The 25,169-nt window shown below is 43.6% G+C and overlaps 1 protein-coding gene across 2 annotated transcripts in view; it reads left to right on the top strand.

The window, feature by feature from the left end:
• Nucleotides 1-18,973, top strand: part of RPS6KC1 (ribosomal protein S6 kinase C1) — a 92,996-nt gene extending 74,023 nt beyond the window's left edge. The window contains exons 12-14 of one of the 2 annotated variants that reach the window (XM_035111306.2): nt 11,470-11,552; nt 12,415-12,510; nt 16,410-18,973. In XM_035111306.2, the coding sequence (XP_034967197.1) occupies nt 11,470-11,552; nt 12,415-12,510; nt 16,410-16,520 (290 nt within the window). In that variant the 3' untranslated portion in view covers nt 16,521-18,973. The remainder of the gene's footprint in view (nt 1-11,469; nt 11,553-12,414; nt 12,511-16,409) is intronic. The other variant, XM_035111304.2, reaches the window with a different exon arrangement.
• Nucleotides 18,974-25,169: the final 6,196 nt, after the last annotated feature.

The following is a 25,169-nucleotide window of genomic DNA, read 5'->3' as shown; positions in this document are numbered from 1 at the left end:
TGCCAAACTCCCAATATGTATAATCACATTGTACAGCTCTGGCTGTTTGACTTAAATTCTCTCCTCCACCCTGCTCTGGCATGTACGCACACACAAAGACACACACATACATCCTGTTTTCCCTCTCCATATTTTTCTGCTGGCTCCTAATGCTTCAGGTAGCATCATTTGGAATTTTAATACTGTCAAGCCTTTTCCAAAGGCTACTGGCTTCATAAAGATGGAGCTAACTTTTTGTGAGCATTTGTTTGTTGCAAAGTAGAAAACAAGAAAGCTCGCTACAGTCAATATTATAATAATATCTTATTATTTCTGAAGCATTTTTTTTAAAAAAGCAAGGCACTGTACAACATACTAACATAAGATTAACTGTGACAAAACCCTATCTGCAGACTAACAATATAAATAAACAGGTCTGTGAAGAAAAGCAAGGCAGGGGATGTAAGGCAAGAAACTGCTTAAGTATTTCTGGATTTCTAAATCTTGATTTCTATTTTCAGAGTTGGGATCTTGCAGCACTTCATCTCATGGTGCAGGAGATAATCTAAAGCTGCCTTCCCCAACTTGGTGGTGCCCTCTGGGCGTTTTGGACTCCCAGCATCCCCAGGTGGTATGACCATAGGTCAGGGATGATGGGAATTGTAGTCCTGAAGCACACCAGGTTGGAGAAAGCTGATCTACAAGAATGCTCACATTCATGGATGGAACTATAAGCTATGGTGTAGAATCAGGATTTACTTAGCGTGTTCTTCTGTGATGGTTGCTACATCAGGCACAGCTTGGGCTGTCCTTAGTTGTACATCTGGTGGATCTTGAGGCAACAAGACAAAAGACGTTGAGCACATAAGGCAGGGGCAGCCAATGTGATACCCCCTAGACATTGGACTACAGTTCCCACCGTCCCTGCTCATTGGTCATGCCGGTTGGGACTGATGGGAGTTGTAGTCCCAACAACAGCTGGAGGCAGTGGTGTAGCTTCATGCTCCGGCACTGGCGGGGGCGGGGCTGGCGTGCATTCCGGGGGCGGGGTGCACCTCCCGGAGGGCTGTGACGCACCTCTCTGGGGGCGTGGCGCATGTTCCGGGGATGTGGCGCGCTTTGGCTACCCCTGCCCTAAGCAAGGTCCACCACTTATTCCTGCCTTACCTACCACTTTAAAGCAACAAGTACGGCAGTCCAAGCAGCACTGGGCAATTAGGTCTGGGAGCCGCCATTTTGATTTCTCACAGCGATCTTAAATGAAGCATTGCTCTCAGGGCATTGTGGGAAATTATGAAATGACTCCGAGTCACTTGGCACTGCTTCCTACCTGCCAAGACCTGCCCACATAATAGGGCCACCAGAGTACACATTGCTAAGGACTGTCCTGAATCTGGAGCCTGCCTTGATGAGACGAGGAAAAAAAATAGGGGGCAGATACTGAAAATGGCAGCCCTATGCCAAGTTCACTCTTCTCGCTATATAATGTGAAGTAATAACAATGTGTGAGATGAAGCTCACCACCTCACATTTTCCTCCTCCCCTCCCAACTACAGCCAATGAAATGACTGGGGGAAATGATGATGATTCCTCATCATTTGCTCTTCGTTTTCGGGGAGAGGAAGGAGTCAATGCTGGGTTGCCATTTTTGCCAGGAGTATCCCCATGCTCTTTGCCACGCTTTGCCCTCAAACTACCCTCATCTTTTTTGCCTGGCTTTATGCTGGGTGGATATAGGATGGCTCCATGGTTGAAAGGGATCAGGTGGCAACACAGCATGAATGGTCACACAGGAAAGAAAAAAAGAAGGGAAGTGATTGTCTGCTACTCCAAGGGCTCTTTAGTTTCATCCTAGGGCATCTTTCCAAGTCGAGAAAAGATGCTTTGAGACTCCCCATCTGACAGAGGAATTAGCGAGAAGAGCTGCCTCTTATGTCTCTTGGTGTGGGGTAAAACAGAAGAGGGGTGAGGTTGGGGGGTCCCGTGTCAAGCTTTCCCTGACTCTTCTACCCCACCCACCCCTTCCTAATTTGAGGGACTGGACTGTGTCCTTTATCAGATGTAAGGCATTTTCTCCATTGGAGCCAATGCAGTCAATGTGTTTTTTGCAGAGGCATGAGAAGGGGACGGTCCTTTCCTCTTCTCTTCATGTAATTTGTTAAATAGATTTCTATGCTGCTTTTTCGTTTGCGGAAAGGAAAAAGAAATACCAAAGCAGTTCAGACCTTAGCAACAAAGCAAATAATAAAAACTCCCCAGTTATGTTCCAAGGCACAGAATTGTGGAGTTGGAAGGGATTCCAAGGCCCATCTAGTCCAACCCCCTGCAATGCGGGAATCAGGGTTGCTGCAATCAAGGATGTGCACAGTATGTGAGATTGAAGGCCGTGGTTGGCTTGCCAGGAAGGACCTTGTTCCATAGCAACGCAGATGCACAGTATGCCATCTCAGTTGTAGACAATACTGAGCTACATGGAGCAATGGACTGATTTGATGTATGCTGTGGTTATACAGTGGTACCTTGGGTTACAAACACTTCAGGTTACAAACACTTCGGGTTACAGTAGTACCTCGGGTTGAGAACTTTTGCCCCAGGATGAGAACGGAAATTGTGCAACAGTGGGAGGCCCCGTTAGCGAAAGCGCACCTCAGGTTAGGAACAGTTTTGGGTTAAGAACGGACCTCCGTAACAAATTGAGTTCGTAACCCGAGGTCTCAATGTATGGCGGAGCACGTCCTGGGACGTTGTACTGAGCTTTGGCGTCTTGAAACAGGATCAGACATTCATGGCTATGTGGCACAAATGGAACCTCCATGTCCAGAGGCAGTATACCGTCAAACATCTGATTCTGGGAACAAATGGAAAAGCAGTCACTGCTGAGGTTTGGCTAACCTCTACTGGAAGCAGTATGCGGGGTGAGATGCGCTTTGGTTTGATACAGCAAAACAGTTCCCCGGCAGAGGAAAAGGTCCCAGTTTGGCCTTCAAAAACATACCCATGCCTGTGCAACGATACACTGGTTCTGCAGTTGTTTTGCTGCAACCCACTTGGGGGCAAAGCCCCAGCACATGTGGACTGCAGGGTTGGTGCTTCTGTTTCAGCCCAGCTCCATTTGCCTTTTTAAAAATAATTTGTCTCCTGATCCTGGAGAAAAGAGACAGTGTGGAGAGAAGCAGGCCGCGTTTTATTTCTCCAACTTGTCTTTTAAAATGCCCATTAAAAAAACTCCCACTTTTGGAGGACCAATACAGTATTCCACATACCAAAAAACAAAAAAACCCCGAGCTGGCTGCAGCTCAAAATCACAATGAGGTGAACTGAATTTCAAATGTGCACCATTTTAATCCTTTCCATGCCTGCCATTTCTGTGCTCCAAAAGTGCCGCTTCCGGCGGCTTTTCAGGTAGGGGTGCCAGACTCAGTAGTGGACAGGACTTCTGTGCCTTTAATTGCCCTGCTCTCTCTTGAGTTTGGAAACCTGAAAGAGAAACCAGCAGACCCTTTGCTTGAAAATTAAACAAAGGGTCTGCTGGTTTCTCTTTCAGGTTTCCAGACTCAAAAGAGAGCAGGGCAATTAAAGGCACAGAAGTCCTGTCCACTATTGAGTCTGGCAACCCTTTTTTCAAGACAGGAGTGTTTGGAAGGTAGCAAGTGGGAGTGGGAAAGCAGTCGGCAGGGAAAGGGTCAACCCCCCTCCCCTGGTTGCTTTTCCATAAACAAAGCAGCCCCCTGGCTTGGGATGTGTGTGACCAAACCCAGAATATTCATTTGCTGGTAGCATCTGCTTTGGCCCTCAAACAGCTTTTTGCCAGGGGAATTCTTTCTTGAAGTTGGCCAGTAGGTGGCAACCTACCATTAACTGATTTCTGTGGTCAAGACGGGGGCCTAGTATTTCCCCCCAGATCTAGATGTAGAGGAGCTTTGTTGTAATTGCTTGTGCTCATCTGCTCTGTCGGCTGTGCGAGTTTCTGAGTATTCTAGTACTATCACATATCAGGCCATCCCTTTAGTTCCCAGAGTCCCAAGGACAGGTTACGTAAAGAAGTTTAAGCTGAAATAAATAACTATAATGCTATTTGCAGAAGCTCTCCAAGTGAAGCACTTGCCAAAGCGGAAAAGGCGTGCTGCCCAAACAAAAGTCAGATTTTTTTTTTAAAAAAAATTGACTATATTCCGTAGCATAATAGGAATGATTGACTCCAAAATCCATCCCGGTAATTAATAAAAAAATAAAGAAGAAGAACATTTAATAATATGTTTTATCTCCATAAAAAGCAAGGCGGCTGCATATGAAAATTATAAAACACATGACTGCGCCCAAAGGCTTACAATCACAAGAGCAGAACTATATATTGTAAGAAATGCCGGTGCCAAAAATAGGGTTATAGTCCGCTAATCCTGCTCAGAATAGACCCACTGAAATTGATAGATGCAAGCTAGTCATATCTTTCAGTTTATGATTACATAATTCCCACAAGTCTGCTGAGCGTATGATTGACGCAGGATGCAGCCTCATGGACTCGTGTGTTGCCCTCCTTGCCTGCAGAATGTATAGCACAACTTACTCAGTGCCCTGATGAGATTATCTAGAGGGTTTCCCCATCCTTTGCACCATCAGCTAGCGATACGGAGTGGAAGGCACAGGAAAAAAAAACACGGCTCCATATTTCTTAAAATGCAGATCGGTTGTGACCAATCAATAACATAGCGGAGAGGGAGAGAAAGGAAGAGGTAAGGGAAAGCAACAGTAGTCTCAGGCTGCATTTACATTTATTATCTTTTCCTAACATTTCTCTTAACCATTAATTTCCACATCGTATCTGAGCTTTCACGAGACATAAAAGCAACCTCCAGAGATGCAGCAGAATATAGCACAAGTCTGGCGCTCATTTCCCTCTTCTTCGTTTCCAGGGAAAATTCTATTTGCAAAGAACACGCGGCTTCTATGTCGTGTGGAAGCTCAGATACGTATAAAGTGGAAATTAATGGCTAGGCAAATGTCAGGGAAACAGAATAAACTGCTTTGTGAATTCAGTTACTTCTGCTGATTAGCCAAAGCATGGGCTATTGTGGGATGTGGGAGGTATTCAACAAAATATTTGCAAGGATTAGCGCTGGAGCCCCCTCCTTCCTCCCCCTGCCCCCATAGCACTATCCCCATATCTGTTCTGGAGAGTTGGAGGAACCCCCAAAACTGATTTAGGGGTGCCTGGGAGAAGGGGAGGGGGACAACGTCCCATTGTCCAATAAATCCTTGCACTGACAGAACTTTTTCCTTAGCACTGGGTTGAATACAACCTTATATTCTTGACAAATAATATCGTAGTATTTTAGAGCACGTATGTTCTGGTTGAACAATCTTGAGGGGTTTTTATTTTTTATTTGCAAATTAGATACACATCGCTTTACTCGTTGCAGAACATGGCAGTGGGCAGGAGCAGCTTTCACAAAATAGCAGATACTATTCTGCATCCAGGCAGTGATGTTTATTTTTGTATTATTGTATCAAAAGTTTATTGCATTAGCCATATAGCATGGGCGTACCCAGCGAGGGGTGGGGGGGCAGCTGACCCCCTGAAGCAAAAAATATATTAAATGGTTATAATGTGATGAAACGAGGAGGAACAATCTTGAGTTTTATCAGGAAAGACAACACCAGAGTGGATGGCCTGTTTAAGGCAATTTCCTAATAGCAAGTTAGTAACCAGTGCTTGAGAGTTTGCAGCACATCGGTAGCTCCCAAAATGCTTGACGTTCATTCATTTTTTAAAGAAAGAAAAAGAGACCCACTATATATAATTTTTTATTTATAAAAAAAGAAAGTAATGTAAGCATATCCATGTATGTGGGTGGTGTTTGGATAAAAGGGCAAAGTTGTCCTGAACTCATGATGCAAATGTTTCACTTCTGTTTAAACACCCCTTTGCTCCCAGTGTCCCCTGGGAATCCTTATCACATATTTGTGCTAAAAAAACATTAACCACCTGCCCTGTGCTTTGTAATATCAGCAACCGATCTTTTTATCTCTTGGTTAATGTGCCTTGGTATTTTGAAAGGGGGAGGAGGGTGGAGTGGGGAGGGGAGGGGAGGAGGAGGAGGAGGAGAGCTGAGGGAAAAATTCCAGTAACATTCGATTTGCAGGGACCGAAAATTTTGAGCAAATGCCAAGCTAGCAGGGGGGCCATTATTCTGCTCTATAAATAAGTTTGAAAAAAGAAACACAAACACACTCACACATAAACCTTTTAAATCAACATGTTTTGGTCTAATTGAGCAAGAAAGATAAATTTTGAAATGCAAATGATCGCCTTCTGTTATTGACATATTCCTGCAACCGCTCCCCCCCCCCCGTCAACATTATGATCTTGGATTTTAGAGAGTCATTGCAGTGTTAGAAACTGAGATATGAAAGCTAGGAGCTAAATGACACCTTAAACCTAGGTTATTGGCACAACAACGGAATGTCTAGGCATACTTTTTATAACAAGAATACAAAGCTGAAAATGAACTGCAGCTAAAATCTTATGTTCATTTCTAACATGGTCTAGTCCTCATCTGAAGACTTCAAAAAACAAATACATGCTCCCCCTGCCTGCCCCCCTAATATTCTTTAAAGGGTCTCTTCTGCAGTTGTCAGAGAGTGGCTGGAAGTGGGGAGGCAGAAAAAAGTCCTCCTTTCCTTTCACTCTGCAGACAAGCCCTGGATTCTCCCTATACACCCTTTCCTTCATACAAATATATCTTTTTGGCACCACAATTGACACATATTAAAGGCCTATAGAACTGATGGCAGAAATGCCTACCTTGAGTGTCCAGTTTGCAAACCTAAGACTTAAGGGTCCTTCAGTGACCCCACTCCAAAATTTGTTTGGATTTTAAGCATCACTGTGAGAGTCTGAGGTAGATAATGCTTTAACATGCACTAATTAAACCATCATAACTAACTGGCTAGTATATTTCAAATTAAAAGCATACGGTATTTATTTTTCCTCAAAAAAACCACACTATGGCTTATTTTCAGGGGATGTCTTATTTTTTCCCTCTTTCTCCTGCCGCGGCTGGCATTGCTGCTGCGCCTATCACTATGTCTTATTTTCGGGGTATGGCTTATATTCCTTGAATGCTTAAAATCCCTGCTATGGCTTATTTTATGACTACGTCTTAAAATAGGGGAAACAGGGTATCTCATACATAAAAAGAACACTAAACAAGGTAACCAAAACCTAAACAAAACATGTTGGGGTTAAAAGAAAAGAAAGTTTTCAGGTTCCCAATCTATTCATATTTTCCTTGGGAGGAAGCCCCATTGAACCTGACTGGGATTTACTTCCAAGTATCAGCGGCAATTTTAATCTGAAATCTTTGGCGTAGTACTGCACCCAGAGCTATAAAACTGCTCTTGTTTATGAAATTCCCTGTCGCAAAACACGCCTAGGACGATGGGAGTTTTGAATGCTGAGCCATTGGCAGCAAAATAAGGCAAAAGGTATAAGCTGCTGCTGGCTCACAAACAATACAAAGTTTATAAAACTGCAGTTTGGGGACTTGGTTCGGGAGAGGCTAGCTGGTCCTTTTGTTCTTATCCAAGGCTACCCTCAATCTGAACATCAGCGCTTAATTTGTTCCAAGAGAGGATCTTGGTGTCAATATCAGGACACTTGTCATGTGAAAGAAATTCTTCCTCTTGTCATTTATTACCTGCTTTTCACCCCAAGTCCCCAGGGAGGCTTACAACAATTAAAACACAATATTAATATCAAAGCACCGTATTTCAAAAGATTAAAAACAGTTTAGAACAAAATAACAAAAACAAGGCAGGTCCTAAAAAGATACCTGTCAGGTGTCAGAAGCCAGGGTACCACATACTGTACAATTTAGAGCAGGCACCCTCAAACTTTGGCCCGCCAGATGTTTTGGACTACAGTTCCCATCTTCCCCGACCACTGGTCCTGTTAGCTAGGGATCATGGGAGTTGTAGGCCAAAACATCTGGAGGGCCGCAGTTTGGGGATGCCTGATGTAGAGTCACAGCAGTGCTCCATCTGCCATAGCACTGAATGGAAGATACCTGGGAACGTCCTTTTCCAGTGTTGCCACCTGTTCCTTTAATTGGAGATAAGAAGAGTTGAACCTAGGGCCTTCTTCATGTGCAATGTGTGCTTTACTACTCAACTATGATTCTTCCCCTCGTTTCCTAGATTATTAGCATCATCAGTTTTAGCCGAGACCTTTTTCTGTCACATGTCAGCTAGGTGGTGGAAAAAAAAACCCTCCTCTCTGGATGTATGTACCACCCCCCTCCTCCCTGCTGAACACCCTCAGCTATTCTCTATCATCTAGGATTATGGGATAGGGCTTCCAGTTCAGCGGGCTTGTATTTCAGGGCAAGGTTGAGTATCGTCGCATCACATGTTTAGAAACTGACACATCAGGTCAGGTGAGATATCCTTGGCCCTTACCAAGTAATGCCTTTCAAAACTCTGTTGCGATACATTTTAGGGCTTGTTGCTGCTGAACAACAAACCTTTGTGCCCTTAAGTTAAGTCATATTGATTCTCGCACGTTTTGGCATTTCAGAGAAAGAAAAGTTGTACGGGAAAGTGGAGTTCTATTTGCACAGAAATATTTTTTTACAGGGGAGGTGGATAATCCAGAGACCTAGGTACACATGGAGCATCAGTAAAGAGAGCCAGTTCTATGTGTAGAGAATTGACCCTCCATTGAAATGAGTGGGGGGAGCCCATTGGCAGGGAAGCTTTATGTGAGCACTGGAGAGCCCAAATATTAGTTTGGCATGGTTGATCTTCGATCTACGAATTCCACACTGTTATTGTCAGAAGAGCAAATGGATTCTAAGTGCTGTATTCTTAAACATTGCATACAGCAAATTACTCGTTTTGTATTTCTCAAGGCACTAGGAACAAAGTGCAATCCACATTTAAAATGAAGCCGTAGTTCTCAAAGGGAGCCACTTATTAGGTCACAAGACCTGAATGTAGTAGTTCTATGGTTTGGGGTGGGGTAGTTGCTCTTCTATATAATTGAAAGGAGCTAAAGGGCAGGCTAGGAGTGAGTGTTTATCATCTTTGATAACACGGCACTAAACAACTTTGTCCTTTTTATATTGCCAGATGGCTTTAGAGGAAGTTTTAAATCCATCCTGAGGGCAGCTAACAGGAAGAAAAAGAAGGATTCCTTCTATTGCCATTAGTCTTTGTCTTAAACGACACAGGGATTTTTAATTTTTATTTCACAAAGCGGAATGTAGATGCTTGTATGTTTTGAAATGTAATGCTTCCTATTTTTCAGACCTTCTTTGTTGTCAGAAGTTCCTGGACATACATGCATATGAGAAAGATAATTGAGTACAAAATTTGCAGGAAACATTTTGGTTAATGTGGATAGAAAAAGACGTTGCAAAAGTGTTTGTCTGATGAAAATTAAGGGAGGAGCTGGAAGAAGCACAGCTAGTTGGAGACAAAGTCCGAAGAGGACTTGCAATCAGGAGAATTCCTGGTATGATGACCTGATGACAAATTCGGCATATTGTGACGTCTGGATGGGGAAAATCAAAATCAATGCTGAGGAACAGCTCCAAGTTGGCTGTTCAAAGATCAAGGACAGTGTGGGTTCTGTAGGTGGAGCAATGACCTGATTTGGAGTATGGCATCTTCCCCTGCTTCTCAATCCAGATAGCCCCACGTTCTTCCCTGAATGACTCCTGAATGGCTTGTGGAGATATCTGTTGGAACGAATTGCAGTGATAGGAAAGCAAAGCAACTGGTCACTTAAGCTTGTATGTCGCTGCCATTTCTTGTGTAAATGACTTGGGTGCTGTGAACGAAATGGCTTCATTATTAAGAATGGGTATTGGGTTTAGATTTACTGCAACATTAAAGCTTTTGGGGGGGGGGCTGGGGAGAGCATTTTTGTCATGTAGAATGGCATTAGCTTGGACAACGTATCACGTGAAATCACACCACAATCTCTAGTTTTCTAGATTTTTCTTCTTCTCTCCTGGGATGCCTTATTGAGAGAAAAGGTAACCTTATTGATGTGATATACTGAGCCTATTACTATCAATAGATTGTGGTGGCAATTATGTGACCCATTCAAAGGAAGGGAGAGAATATGGCAAATGTTTATCTGCCCCTGTCTCCTTGATTATGGAAAGTAAAGGTAAAGCTACCATTAGGTCCAGTCGTGACCGACTCTGGGATTGCGGTGCTCATCTCACTCTATTGGCCGAGGGAGCCGGCGTACAGCTTCCAGGTCATGTGGCCAGCATGACAAAGCTGATTCTGGCGAACCAGAGCACATGGAAACACCATTTACCTTCCCGCTGTAGTGGTATCTATTTATGTACTTGCACTTTGATGTGCTTTCGAACTGCTAGGTTGGCAGGAGCTGGGACCGAGCAACGGGAGCTCACCCCGTCGTGGGGATTCGAACCGCCGACCTCCTGATCGGCAAGCCCTAGGCTCAGTGGTTTAACCCACAGCGCCACCTGCATCTCACTTTAATTCTGAATGTGGAAACAGCCAGCTCTGAGAGGCAAAGCAGGGAGAATGAAGATATTGAGGGGTGGAAGGGTAAAATAAAATTATATCAAAGAGCAACTACCCATTTGGCCAAAACATCTAAGATCTTCAAGGCTGCAAATCTTTGCATGCTTATCTTGAATGTTAACTGAACACAGTGGGGTTTTCCATTGAGTAAACATCACCCTAGGCTATTGGCCAGGCTGTTGGGAGTTTGATTGGAGCAACACCTGGAGGGCCATAGGTTCCCCACCCTTGATGTAAAGACTGATAATATACCATGGTTCTGCTGTATTTTGTGTGGGGCGAGGGCAGTGCTAACCAAGATTAAGGCAACATACTACCAGCTCCATGTTCATGTAAAGAGACACTTATGCACCCAGGAGACTGTAATATGCTATAGTGGGCATGTTCTTTCCTTCAGTGTGCATGGGGAATTCATTCCTCTTCATAAAGATTTGTGGTGGAGAGAACTGACATAAACCCATAAGAAGAGTCAGGATCAGGCCAGTGACTCATTGAGTCCAGCATCCTATTCTCACAGTGGCCAGCCAGATGCCTGGGGAAGCCCTACAAGCTGGACCTGAGCTCAATAGCACTCTGCCCATCTGTGATTCCCAGCAACTGGTATTCTGAAGCATAATGCCTCCGACAGTGAGGAGAGAACATAGCCATTGATAGCCTCATCCTCTGTGAATTTGTCTAATGCTCTTTTAAAGTCATTCAAGGTGTGGGGGGTGGGGGGAGGTGTTTAGGAGGGAGCAGCAGCCTCTGTTGACATTCCAAACTGAAGAGTAAATTGTTTTGTCTGTAATGATGCGTGTCTATGCACTAGGTTGTCTGAAGGGCTTAGCTTCATATATGCTCCACTGGCATCTGTGTCTCCTTGTAAATACAAGTTTCAAGGTGCACACATCGCTTAGATTTTCATTGCAAATGTCTTTCATTCAGAAGTTGGCGTTGTCTTTGAAGAAACGGAGGCCTGCGATTGGTGGAGTCTAGGTGCTTTGCTCTTTGAACTTCTGACGGGGAAGGTGAGCCATTCTGACCATTATTTAGCAAAAGGGGTTTGCAAGTAACAGAAACTTTGAGAAGATCAGCAATCTCTTTATTGAGAGTAACTGAAGTGCAGGATGCATACTTCTGTACTGCACAGAACTCTTCAACAGGCAAAGGCATCCTGACAAACAGATGATGCTAGATTATCTCACTAGAGATGCTCTATTCTTGGGGCAGAATGAAGCATTGCTTGTGTTAATGTAGACACTGTTAATTAAATTCACAACTGACCATTCTGGTAAGATTCATGGCACCAAGCGTCTTTCCAGGGACAATGAAAAAGTTACGTTCTTGAAAAGGTATCACACAGGAGCAAAATTTACAATGAATGTTTGTTGCAGGATGTAAACTAGGGGTTAACTGGCTTGTGGGCTTCTAGGCTGACCATTGTACACAGTCCGCTGATATATCATGTTAACTCCTGTATTTTTCATGTTGACTCTTGTATTTTGGGGACTTTGTAGAAGTCCAGGAAGGCAGAGAACAGATAAAGGCAAGACAGTAATCTGGTTTGCACGCCACACTAAGCCAAACCATGGTTTAACGTGCAGGTGCTAGGAGAGGAAATCAGGGCTGTTCTGCTTCTCCTCAGTCATTCTGCTGGTTAGAGCTAATCCGTGAGCCTGATTCACGATGTCATGCTGAGTTGAACCATGTCCTCCTCCATCTCTGAATGTAAAATGAGATTCTGAGCATGCTCATTGAGCCAACTGTTTGGGAGACACATGTGCAGAGGTTCTGTAGCAGAGCACTGTGGTGCACATTGCTCTTCTTTTCCATCATTATATCACTATATACATTAACAATATTATCATGTTTCTTGTTGGTTTGCGATAGACTCTGCTGGAGTGCCACCCAGCAGGAATAAATACCCACACTTGTCTGAACGTGCCAGATCACATCACAGAAGAGGCAAGATCACTCCTTCAACAGGTACATTCCTGGAGAATTTGTGTATGCGATTTCTACACACATACATGCCAGCTGGTGGTTCTCTGTTAAGGGGTCTGCATCAACCTTTGCCAACCTGGCTCTCCTTTCTGATGTTTTGGATAACAACTCCCAACAACCCCCTGCTTGTCACAGCCGTACTGGCAAGGGCTGATGGAAATTGTAATGCAAAACATCTGAAGGGTCCCAGGTTGGTGTAAACCTTTGATATCACACGCCCACACCCACCCACCCACACACGACCTATGTTTTCAACTGAGCCAGGACTGCAACCAGTGGGAGCTTCCCACTCAAGCAGAAGCTACAAATGGAAGCTATGGGAGAGCCTGATCCAGATCAGACTCATGGCAGAGGCAAGGCATTAAAGCAGGGAGTGTGGAACTTCTTACATTCCGAGGGCTGCACTCCCTTTTGGGCAGCCTTTAGGGGGCCACCTACCAATGGCAGGAGGTGCAGAGGTAAAAGTGGGCGGAGGAACAAATAAAAATTGCACCTGTGGTTTCTACACACAGTCCCCCCCCCACCTCTCTATTCTATATCTAGACAAACAAGGAATCATCAGGGTTCAAGAACCTAATCTACCTAGCAAAATCACTCAAGGAGGGTGCACAGCAGAGCCACTAAGGGGTGTGGCTTGGGGAAAGAAGGTGTGGCCTTGGAAAGGGGGTGTGGCCTCGAGATAGCAGCAACAGAGGGGCCTGGAAGTCTGCACTTGGTCTCTAGGCCTGAGGCCCCCCACCCCAGAATTAAAGCTCCATTCCACAGTCATAATCCCTGATTGCTCCTTTGGCCGCTGGCATTTACTTTTAGGAAAACATGCATTTAATGTTGTGAATGCATCATGTCTGCTTGTGCCATCTTCTCTGGAAAGTCCTTAGGGGGTGTTTAACATCTACTTGGGAGCCCCCATGAACTCAAAATCTGAGAAGTGTGCTCAGAGGTCTGTGGGCTGTCCTGGTGGAATGAACTGCATCTTTTCGCCACAGACACTCACTTTCTTTCTTGAGCATCCCAGCAAACAGACAGGAGCAACTAGAACTACACCTACGTCCTTTAAAAGTGGGGTGGGGGTGGGGGTGGGGAGTGCAGCCAAGAGCGGAGAAATGAATTATTAACAAGGATGCCCTACAAAAGTCACATAGCCATTAAAATGTGTAGAGCTGCGAATGGACATGCTTTTCCTGAACATTTTTGTAACTGAAGGTGGTTCATCTTGGAAAGAGGTTAAAGAGTTGTTGAAGGTTTGGCATAAGGGACCTTCACAGCCGTGGTCATGGCAAGTATAACTGTGGTCTGAATTTACTGCGAAAATCAGGTGATTTTTTTAAAATAAAAAATTAGGTCTTTAATAGTTGCTGCAAGTCACCCCTTTGACACCTGACATATATATTTTCAGGACACTCCCTAGTCCTGCACCTTTAGTTTGAGTTAAACTGTTTTAATATTGAACTGAACTGTTTAATATTGAATTTAATATTGAATATTGACTCAGCCACGCAGTCAGATGGGCGGGATACAAATGAACAATAATAATAAAAATATGATGATGATGAAGAAGATGAATTCTTTTTAGCCTGCCCTGAGACCTTATGATGAAGGGCGTGTAAAAAAACTGAAATAATAATTATAACATTAATAGCAGTAGTAAAGTAACAGTACTACTGCTGCTACCAATAGCAGCCTGTCCACTGTACCAGAGTGAATGTAATACTTCATAACTATGCTCATCCAGTACATAAAATCTCATAGAAGGCTGAGTGCTTCCCCTCTGTACATACAGACATTGAAAATAAATGGAATTTTACCACTGGCATCTTGGAGACCTTTATTAAAGCAACACATAGCAACGCTCATCTCCTGTGGGACCTCTTAAGCCAGGCCATTTGCTATTTCCCTCCTCTCCAAGTTCAAAGTCACCCGTGTCCTAGAGGAAGCGTTCCAGCCCTAGGCTGCACGTGGCTGACTTTTGGGTCGAAGGGTATGCCCCATTGGCTAGTAAATCAACCTTCTGTTGTGTGTCTATCCAAGGAAACTACCATTCATATTTGAGGAAGCTTAGTCAGGAAAAGGAAAAAGGGGCTCTTCGCATGGCTGGTCATTTGTCATTGTAATTTTCCTCTTCCATCCCCTCGCAGGGTTGCTTGGGTCAGCCCATTACAGAATGCTTAGGAGAGGAACAGTGTGCAGATGCTGTGCCAAATGTGTCTCATGACACAGCTTCCAAAACCAGTGACCTCATTTTTTAAACCCCCCCCCATTTAGCCAACTAAGTATTCTGTAATTCAGAGGTGTTATTATTTATATTTGGATGTCTAAATCTTTTTAGATGAAGTTTGGAAAGGCTGACTTGACTGGCATTTTGTCTACAAGATCTTTCTCAAAGGTTGTCTCTTTGCAAAGCATAATAAACCCGTGTGTTTTCCAGCCATGTAGATCCAGCACAATTTATTCTGCATTTGCTTTCCAAGATTATAGTTCTCTCCTTGCAGAAAGGGGAGAAAGCTTCAGAGCATAATTTTCTTTGCACTTAACTTCCCCACCTGCTGTCACTTGTTCCGTTTTCCAGGAAGGACAGCAGAATGGCAATGCCTGCGACTGTTTTTCTGTCGGCTCATGTATATTCACAAAGGAGAGGCTTGTTTTTGCTTTCCGAGTTATCTCTACCAAGTGAGAGGTTTGAGAGATTTTAAGTGGCAGAGCCAACTTAAGATGTGCAAATGAATACATTTTATGGGGAAATTTCTCACTTTGATTATGGGGTTGTATGCATTCGAAGACACACCGCCCAGAAGAATACAGAGCACTACTAAATGACAATGGGATGTAGGGAGTTGCATTATACAGGAGTCAGTCCTTTAGAGGAAACCCAGAAACGAATTTATTCTTTTGAACTGTTTATTTGAATGCGACAGTCTCATAAGATGGCAAAATGTAAACTTCAGCTCCTTTATCCTTGGTAAATATTTTCCTGCCTCTTTGCTGGTTACTTCCTTTCAAGCAATCATTCTCCATCAGAATTTGCAGATATGAAGAGCTGGCTTCACTTTCTACATATATTCAGCTCCCCCCCCCCTTTGAATATATTGTAAGTTCTTCAATGCAAAATAAACAAGCTGCTTAGTTTTCATAATTCTGGCAATCAGCTGCTCCATTTTCTTTAGACTTGGTTTTAGAGCATCACTAGTTTCTAAAGTTTACCAAGACTTCCTTTGCACATCTCACTCTCCCTCCTCCCTCATTTTGCAACATACACCTAAAAGTGTGGCTGCAACAAGAATGAAGTTTGTTAAGATGGGGGTCATAATTGGTATGTTCATCATATTCAGGGATGGACCACCAAGACTGGCAGTGGTGGCTGCCTGTTGAGCCTGCACTTGGTGTCTGTTGCCACACAATGTGTGGAATTGCCCTACGAACCGGAGAGGCAGGCAGGTACCATAAAGTGAAGCTTAAGAAGGGCTTGGATATAATGGAAGAAAGAACAAAGTGCACAACTAATTGGCTATGGCAAGGACAGTAGCAATTCAGGGAAGGAATTAGAAGTTGCCACTGAATGTCTTGGGACCAAAGTATCTTCTCCAATACCAACCATCTCAGGCCCTACAATGGGCAGGGGCAGAGGACCTGTTGATGCCACCGCCACTGGGAGTTGGAGGTGATCCCTGATGGGACTTTTTCGACGCTAGTTCCCCATTTGTTGAATGCCTTCCCTAGTGAGGCGTGCATTTGTATGCTGCTCAATAGCTAAGTTCTCTGGGAAGCTTACAGGAATGATACAATCATAAACACAATGTCACAGACTGTACCAAGTCCGTTCTGGTATGCTTGCTGAGTTCTTTTATTCCTATGGTTCATACTAACTATGTACATTTTGCCTTAAGCTTTTGCAGTTCAACGCTGTGGAGCGTCTTGGTGCTGGAATCGCCGGAGTTGAAGACATAAAATCCCACCCCTTTTTTGCCCCTATCGACTGGGCGGAATTAACAAAGTGAAAAGGTGCGACTAGTCCACTGCCCATGTTTACAGATACCTTTCTTGGCTGGCTGCCATCATAAAGGTTCTCGGATCTCTTGGGCAAGGATGAATAAAGTTGGAGACTGGAAAGGCATCAAAGAGAGAGCAGTTTCAGCCAGAATTGAGGACTAGGCCAAACTAAGGTGTGGTCTACACTACACTGTATTTAGTAGTCCTTTTTGGCCAGGATGAGATGTGATGCTGATCACGCCCCACTCTCTTGTCTTCGTTCTGTTTTGGAAACACAATGCTGTACATTTCCTCACCCTACTTTTCATGTTTTTGGCAGCCGTTTTGGGATTGGGTTGGAGAATGCATGGGAACGGGGAGCTCAACACAGAACGGGAAGTTTTTGGTGACGACCTGTGTTCGTGATCCCATCTGGTTTGGGCACTTGGGAATTATGTATAATGGAATGCACTTTTTGTGCTTCTCTTTTAAGTCATGACAGAAGTGCGGCACTCCTGTTGTACAAGCTCCTCTTGCATATGCCAGCTGGAAATAGCCCTCCCCCTCTTTTTATAGTGTCAATGTACTCCTTCCCTAAGCTAGACGCAGCTGAGGTTGGGGAATGGGGAGAAGAATAACTTATTAATAACATATACTAAATAAAATGCTATGGTGTTTTTGCAAAACTTGACATGTAATATGTATATCTCTCTATGTTTGCTGAGTGAAGGGGCGGAAGCTGTCTCATAGCATCATGTAATGTAACTCCAGAATGATTGCCTGACATCTGTCAAAAGATGGAAGAGGGCAATCCGGCTACTCTTATCTTGTGCACGTTGGTTGGCAATGCTTGTTTTAAAGCACTAACTCTAACCCCCAGTGAATTATATGTTTAAAGTCACTACAAGACAGGCTATCTCTCAGCCCGATCATGATTGCTTTAGTAGTTGAACTTGGAGCAAGGGAAGAAGATGCTGACTAAGTGTGCAGATATAAATGTTTGGGTGCACACCCACCCACACCCACACCATATTTTTTAACAAAACTGCCACATTTCTGTTTAGGCTATTTTAGGTCTCATCTGTAGAGGCAGATAAAAATCAAGTGCTATGGAATTCATTACCTGTCTCATCTCAGATTGCAGGTGGGGAGGCCTTGGGATGCTTCCCCATTTCAGAACCTCCTTGGACTCTCCTTCCTTAGAGGTTTTTAAGCAGAGGTTGGACAACTATCTGTCATGGATGCTTTAGCTGAGAATCTGGCATTGTGGGGCAGGGGTGGTTGGATTAGATGACCCTTGGGGTCCCTTCCAACTCTACTGTTCTATGATTCTATCACCATGGAAAGCTAACACACCAAGCATTAGTGCTGGCCCACCTCTCCTCCCTACCAAACAAGAAGAAGAAGGGCTTTTTTTAATGTGCAAAGACAGTTGTGGTGTTTTGTTTTGGCTTTTTCTTTTTTCATGTGGGAATGCTGAACTGTGCAGGATCCCACCTGCAAAATGGAATTGTGTACCACACGATCTATTTGCATGTGCATATTAATTCGGAAAAATTAGATTTTACTGCTGCCCTGTTTCTTCATTCAGAAACACTCAGTAAATGTGTGTTTGTGTCTTACCTATGTGTCTTACCTATGTGCATCCCTCCTAAGGAGGAGAGAGCCTCCAAATTGGCGTGCTTAGATTTAGGATGGGGTCACCTTAAATTGCTTCACCAAGAAGCACGTTGGAAGCCTTCCATATGCAACAGCATTTTACCATTTTGAATTCCATGGCACTTGCTGTGCGCAAGTTTCTAACTACATGTATGGGCTGTCCACAAGAAGATGGCTGTCCTTTCCTGGAAAATGACCGCTCTTTTCAAACAGATTATTCACTAAGAAGCTGTTTCAGGTGCTGCTTTCCTCCTGGTCCATAAAAATCACGGTAGTTCTGCCATTGGTACTTAAAACATGTTGGTAATTTTGCCGGAGGGAGAAAAAAAAAGGAGACGATACTGCAGGCTGTAAATGTTTTGGGGAAAGGGAGTAGGGGAAATAAAGCACTCAAAGTTGATATTTCTATCTAAATAAAGAGATTTTCTTTTTAAAAAATGCTTTAGTTTTATTAAATTTATAACCCACAGAGAGTTTTTTTAAAAAACAAACAAACAAACAAACCCCAAAACTTTCAAGGTACCAATTCAAAGTCTTCAGAGATAAAAACTGCTATGAGGATATTCCTGCGCTGTTCCCAGATTGCTAAGTGCATGCTGCAGAAGATGCTTTTCAACATTGCCTCTGAGAGTTGCTTTGGCTTTGAAGGAAAGGCGTTCCAGAGCTGGGAGCTGTCACCACCTGCAAGTTGGCATGTGCCCTGTTGATATTTGGTACAGGCACCCTTCCTTCAGTTCACTATAAGCAACTGGGAAGTGCTCTCTCTTGTGCAAGCCCAATCTTTTGAAAGCTTTGGGGGAGGTCTTTGATGTACAGTGGAACCTCGGTTTATGAACAACTCGGTTTACGAACGCCGTGGACCCATCTGGAACGGATTAATTCACTTTTCATTACTTTCAATGGGAAAGTTCGCTTCAGTTTATGAACGCTTCAGTTTATGAACAGACTTCCGGAACCAATTACACCCATGCTTCGGGTTAAGTACGCTTCAGGTTGAGTACTCCGCGGACCCGTCTGGAACGGATTAATCCACTTTCCATTACTTTCAATGGGAAAGTTCGCTTCAGTTTATGAACGCTTCAGTTTAAGTACTCCGCGGACCGTCTGGAACAGATTAATCCACTTTCCATTACTTTCAATGGGAAAGTTCGCTTCAGTTTATGAACGCTTCAGTTTATGAACAGACCTCCGGAACCAATTGTGTTCATAAACCGAGGTACCACTGTAGTGCACTAGTGCACGTCACTTTGCTAGAAAAACTGCATTGCAAAAGTGCCAATTTCAAATGCTGGCTGTGTTTTGCTTTGCCTCTCAGAAAGTGTGTGTTAGGTAAGTTTGCCTTTAAAATGTGAACTGAATCAAATTTCTCCCCGACCATACCTACAGAAACTGTTTCTGCACCTTTGGTGCTCGCTGCAGCTTCCAAACGGGAAGTAGAAGTAAACAAGAAACAACAAGAAAGAAACAACCCACAACCGGGGGTGGGGTGGGGGGTAGACAGAAATGAAGTTCTGTGCTTCATACCCTACTGGTTCTTCTTCAGGGAAATTCAGAGAACAGTGGTTCAGAATTCAGAAGTGCTACCTCTTCTGCTTCCTGTTCCTTTTTGGAGTTCCCATTTTTGCCGCAGCCTCTGCACATCACCTGATCCCCTGTACATTTTCTCTGAAGTAATTCCCAGTGTTGCTTTCTCCCCAGGACGTTTGGCAAGGGTTGAAGCCTTAGGATTACCACCTGCTATATATTTGCATGTGTAAGTGCGACTTGCTGTCATCGTAGCCTCAAGCAGTTCTCTCCCGCAACTGGTTACTGCTTTAGAGAAACCCACTTTTCAAAGTGAAAGATGAAGCCCACAACTTTGAGAAGGGTCACAGCAAAGAAAAGAGTACCGTATTTTTCAGTAGGGATGGGCGGTTCTATCAATATTAATCTCAGTTTCTCATTTTACCCGTCTTAAATTCTGTCCTCTACATTTTCATATCTCTGATTTTTTTTAAGTCCTCATGAAAACTTAGCAGCTTTTTAGTGTGCCCCCCCCCACTTCCAGTATAGGCAATTTGGCATAGGATTAGACATTTTTGCAAAGCAGTTTCTCCATATATAACACATTTTTCCCCATGTTAATATGCAATTTTATATGCACATTACCCTAGCATTTTTGTACATGTTACTTGGCTGGAGAACTGCGCTGCAAAATTGAGAGTCAAATGCCGATGTCTAAAGATGGGCGTGTTTTGGTTTGTACATTGTTTCGGGAAGCGTGGATTTGATTTGAGTCGCCTTTAAATGTGAACTCAATTCAATTTCCTCCCCATCCCTCCTTTTCAATTCTCTCTGTCAGGGAAATGTCTCCCGCAACATGGGCAAAGTTGTCGGTTCACACACAAGTGAGAATTGGAACAGAAATAATTAGCCGATATGCAGGTTGGTCATCCCACCATGTTCAGTTTGTAAACGCAAAACATCACCAGCCCCTCCGAACATTCATAGAGTACATTGGGACGCTTGTACATCACGATGCGTTAATATCTCCCGCCTGTGCATTCTTTCCCCCCAGCTTTATCCGGAGAACAAAGGGCAAATTCCTTTTGTTAAAGGAGTTTTCAGGCTTTTCAACAACTCTTGCTACTCATCCTAGTTCATGGGTCAACCTTAGATTTTTATGGGTTGTCCCCCAAGTTCATCTGAACAGACTGCATCTGTTAGGCGCCAGGACTGTGGTCACATAATATGGAAAAGGAAAAGAGTTCATTTAAGCAAAGGAAATCTGGAAGCTCTTTTTTTTCTTTTCTTTTGAAATTATTCTGCTCCTGTTTCCCCACTCCTTCTCTCCCTTGTGATATAAACACAAGCCACGGGACTGTAATAACAGTGTAGGCTGCAACCAGGTCACCAGTAGAATTACTACGATGGAGGGCTCTCCAAGATTACATCATTCTCCAAAACTTCCTTTGAGCAAAACTATTCCATGGCTACATAACAGGAAGTCTCTCAGGTAAGCCGCAGCAACAACTTCCTGTGCTGAGAGGTGAGGAAATCTCTGAAGTTGAGAGAAATATAGTGTTTCCTTCCAGCAGTGTCCCCCCCCCCCATTGGTTTGGAAGAGGATCTCATTCTGAAGGCCACAATCCATGGAGTCATTTGATGGACAGTAATGATACCAGATTGGAATGGTTGGTCTTTTTACCACATTGTGGAACAATAAGTATTTGCTTCAACAATCAAAACAAAATGGTTCTGCACTTGCATCCTTCTCATTTTGTAATTCTGTATGATATTTTAATTAAAATATAAAGGATGATGTTTAACAAAGTCATACTTGGGGCAGACCCATTGAAAATCCAGTGATTGTTGTTAGGAGGCCTCTATTCCCCTCACAAAACTTCAATTCCTGGAATTTTCTGTAAAGGGATTTCTTAAACCATTCTGGAAATTATAGATCTATGAGGGGAACAGAGGTGTCCTAAGACCTCTCAACACCCTTAACTACAGCTCCCGGAATTATTTGGGGCAAGCCATGACTGTGTAAAGCGGTACCATGGTGCTTTAAACATATGGTGTGTACACAGCCATGTCAATAACAGAATAATAATAATAATAATAATAATAATAATAATAATTTATTATTTATACCCGGCCCATCTGGCTGGGTTTCCCCAGTCACTCTGGGCGGCTTCCAACAGAAAATTAAAATACAACAATCTATTAAACATTAAAATCTTCCCTAAACAGGGCTGCCTTCAATAGTGGTGCTGGATTTATACTGGCGCATTTATGCATCATTCCACTTTATTATTCCCCCACAGGCACCTGACCCTGAATATTTGTGGTATGCGGAGTTACAGTCCTAACCAATAGTGATGACTTGGTTAGTGGGGTAGAAGTGGCAGGATCATTAGGTGGGAGTGACCATGCTCTTCTGGAGTTTATTATCCAGCGGAAAGGAGCAACCAAGCATACTAAGGTCCAAATTCTAGACTTTAAGAAAGCCGACTTCAGAAAACTTAGGGAAACGCTGGGTGAAATCCCATGGACAGTAATACTAAAAGGGAAGGGAGTTCATGATGGTTGGGAGTTTGTTAAAAGGGAGATATTAAAAGCACAACTTCAGGCAATACCAATGAGATGGAAACATGGAAGGTGCCTAAAGAAGCCAGGCTGGCTATCTAAAGAACTTTTGACTGAGTTAAGATTTAAAAGGGATATGTACAAAAAATGGAAAAGGGGGGAAATCTCCAGAGAGGAATTCAAACATATAGCCAGCACGTGTAGAGACAAAGTCAGAAAAGCTAAAGCACAGAATGAACTCAGGCTCGCCAGAGAGGTTAAAAGCAACAAAAAGGGCTTTTATGGGTATGTCCGTAGCAAAAGGAAAAACAAGGAAACAGTGGGGTCACTCAGAGGAGAAGATGGTGAAATGCAAACAGGGGGCAGAGAAAGGGCAGAACTCCTCAATGCCTTCTTTGCCTCAGTCTTCTCCAAGAAAGAAAACACCCGACCTGAAGAATATGGAGCAGATGATTCAGCAGGGGAAACACAGCCCAGAATAAGTAAGGAGGTAGTACAAGAATACTTGGCTAGTTTAGATGTATTCAAGTCTCCAGGGCCAGATGAACTACATCCAAGAGTATTAAAAGAACTGGCAGAGGTGATTTCAGAACCACTGGCAATAATCTTTGAAAATTCCTGGAGAACAGGCGAAGTTCCAGCAGACTGGAGGAGGGCAAATGTTGTCCCTATTTTCAAAAAGGGGAAAAGAGAGGACCCAAACAATAACCGCCCAGTCAGCCTGACATCAATACCAGGAAAGATTCTAGAGCAGATCATTAAGCAAACAGTCTGTGAGCACCTAGAAAGAAACTCTGTGATCACTAAAAGTCAGCATGGGTTCCTGAAAAATAAGTCATGTCAGACTAATCTGATCTCATTTTTTGACAGAATTACAAGCCTGGTAGATGAAGGGAACGCTGTGGATGTAGCCTATCTTGATTTCAGAAAGGCCTTTGACAAGGTGCCCCATGATATTCTTGTAAAGAAGCTGGTAAAATGTGGGCTAGACAATGCTACCATTCAGTGGATTTGTAGCTGGCTTACTGACCGAACCCAAAGGGTGCTCATCAATGGCTCCTCCTCATCCTGGAGAGTAGTGACTAGTGGGGTGCCACAGGGTTCTGTCTTGGGCCCAGTCTTGTTCAACATCTTTATCAATGACTTGGATGATGGGCTTGAGGGAATCCTGAGCAAGTTTGCAGATGACACCAAATTGGGAGGGGTGGCTAACACCCCAGAGGACAGGATCACACTTCAGAATGACCTTAACAGATTAGACAACTGGGCCAAAGCAAACAAGATGAATTTTAACAAGGAGAAATGTAAAGTACTACACTTGGGCAAAAAAAATGAAAGGCACAAATACAGGATGGGAGACACCTGGCTTGAGAGCAGTACATGTGAAAAGGATCTAGGAGTTTTGGTTGACCACAAACTTGACATGAGTCAGCAGTGTGATGCAGCAGCTAAAAAAGCCAATGCAATTCTGGGCTGCATCAATAGGAGTATAGCATCTAGATCAAGGGAAGTAATAGTACCACTGTATTCTGCTCTGGTCAGACCTCACCTGGAGTATTGTGTCCAGTTCTGGGCACCACAGTTCAAGAAGGATACTGATAAGCTGGAACGTGTCCAGAAGAGGGCAACCAAAATGGTCAAAGGCCTGGAAACGATGCCTTATGAGGAACGGCTTAGGGAGCTGGGTATGTTTAGCCTGGAGAAGAGAAGGTTAAGGGGTGATATGATAACCATGTTCAAATATATAAAAGGATGTCATATAAAGGAGGGAGAAAGGTTGTTTTCTGCTGCTCCAGAGAAGCGGACACGGAGCAACGGATTCAAACTACAAGAAAGAAAATTCCACCTAAACATTAGGAAGAACTTCCTGACAGTAAGAGCTGTTCGGCAGTGCAATTTGCTGCCAAGGAGTGTGGTGGAGTCTCCTTCTTTGGAGGTCTTTAAGCAGAGGCTTGACAGCCATCTGTCAGGAATGCTTTGATGGTGTTTCCTGCTTGGCAGGGGGTTGGACTGGATGGCCCTTGTGGTCTCTTCCAACTCTATGATTCTATGATTCTATGATTCTAGGATTTCAACAAGACCATGAGGTTAATCCAAGGCACAATTATTGCTAACTGAAAACTTTCCCCGCTGCCACAAATTATGCCCTCAATGGGGCATGCACCCCTTGGGAACAAAGCAACATGTCCAACCCCCAGACTTTTGCAGGTGCAGACAGTGTTGGAAGTGGGATTGCGCATAAGTGCCCTGATGCCATCATGCGCCCCAATCATCATGAATGCGCAAGAAAAAGGGAGTCAGGGGGGTCCCCTCTTTTGCATAGCCTTAAATGACTCTCCAGTTGGTTTGCAAATTATGAAGTCCTTTAAAATGTCCCTACAAAGAGATTCCAGTTGGTAGATTTTGCATCAAGGGAGGCCTGCAGGTTATTCCCATAACATGTTTAGACTAAACAAGATGCAAGGGAGTAGGAACTCAAGTGACTGTAGATTTCTTGTGAATGTCGTTCCGATTGTTTTCTCAAGGACGCCAAATGGAAAGCTGAAGAAACAGGAACTTCCTCTTTGGCAAGATTTATGAGAGTGATTTAAGTAATAAAATGAGAGCTTATTTGCTTTCGTAGCCATCAATACTTTTTTTCTTTTAAAAAAAAGTTACAATATACTGCCGTTCAGAAGGAGATTTAATCAAGAGATGACTGTAATCTAAATGAGAAGCACTGAACGCTCGTTCTCTCACAATTCCCAGGCACATGCGATGAATGAAGCAGGCAAGCAGCAATGTAAAATTGAACTTATCATGCACTTCTGTCAGTTTTATCTGCCTTACGGCTTAAGACTGCAGTGTTTTACAAGCACTGCGTTGGAAAAGACGGGGAAGGGCCCTCTGCTCCCCACAGTTGTAGTTCTTTTCTCCAACCATCTCAAATGTCTTCAGGTGGGGTGGGCAGA

The sequence above is a fragment of the Zootoca vivipara genome, chromosome 3 (genome assembly GCF_963506605.1).
Source record: "Zootoca vivipara chromosome 3, rZooViv1.1, whole genome shotgun sequence".
Classification (NCBI taxonomy): Eukaryota; Metazoa; Chordata; class Lepidosauria; order Squamata; family Lacertidae; genus Zootoca; species Zootoca vivipara.
The sequence above is the reverse complement of the archived record's forward strand: the minus strand, read 5'-3'. Positions and strand labels throughout refer to the sequence as shown.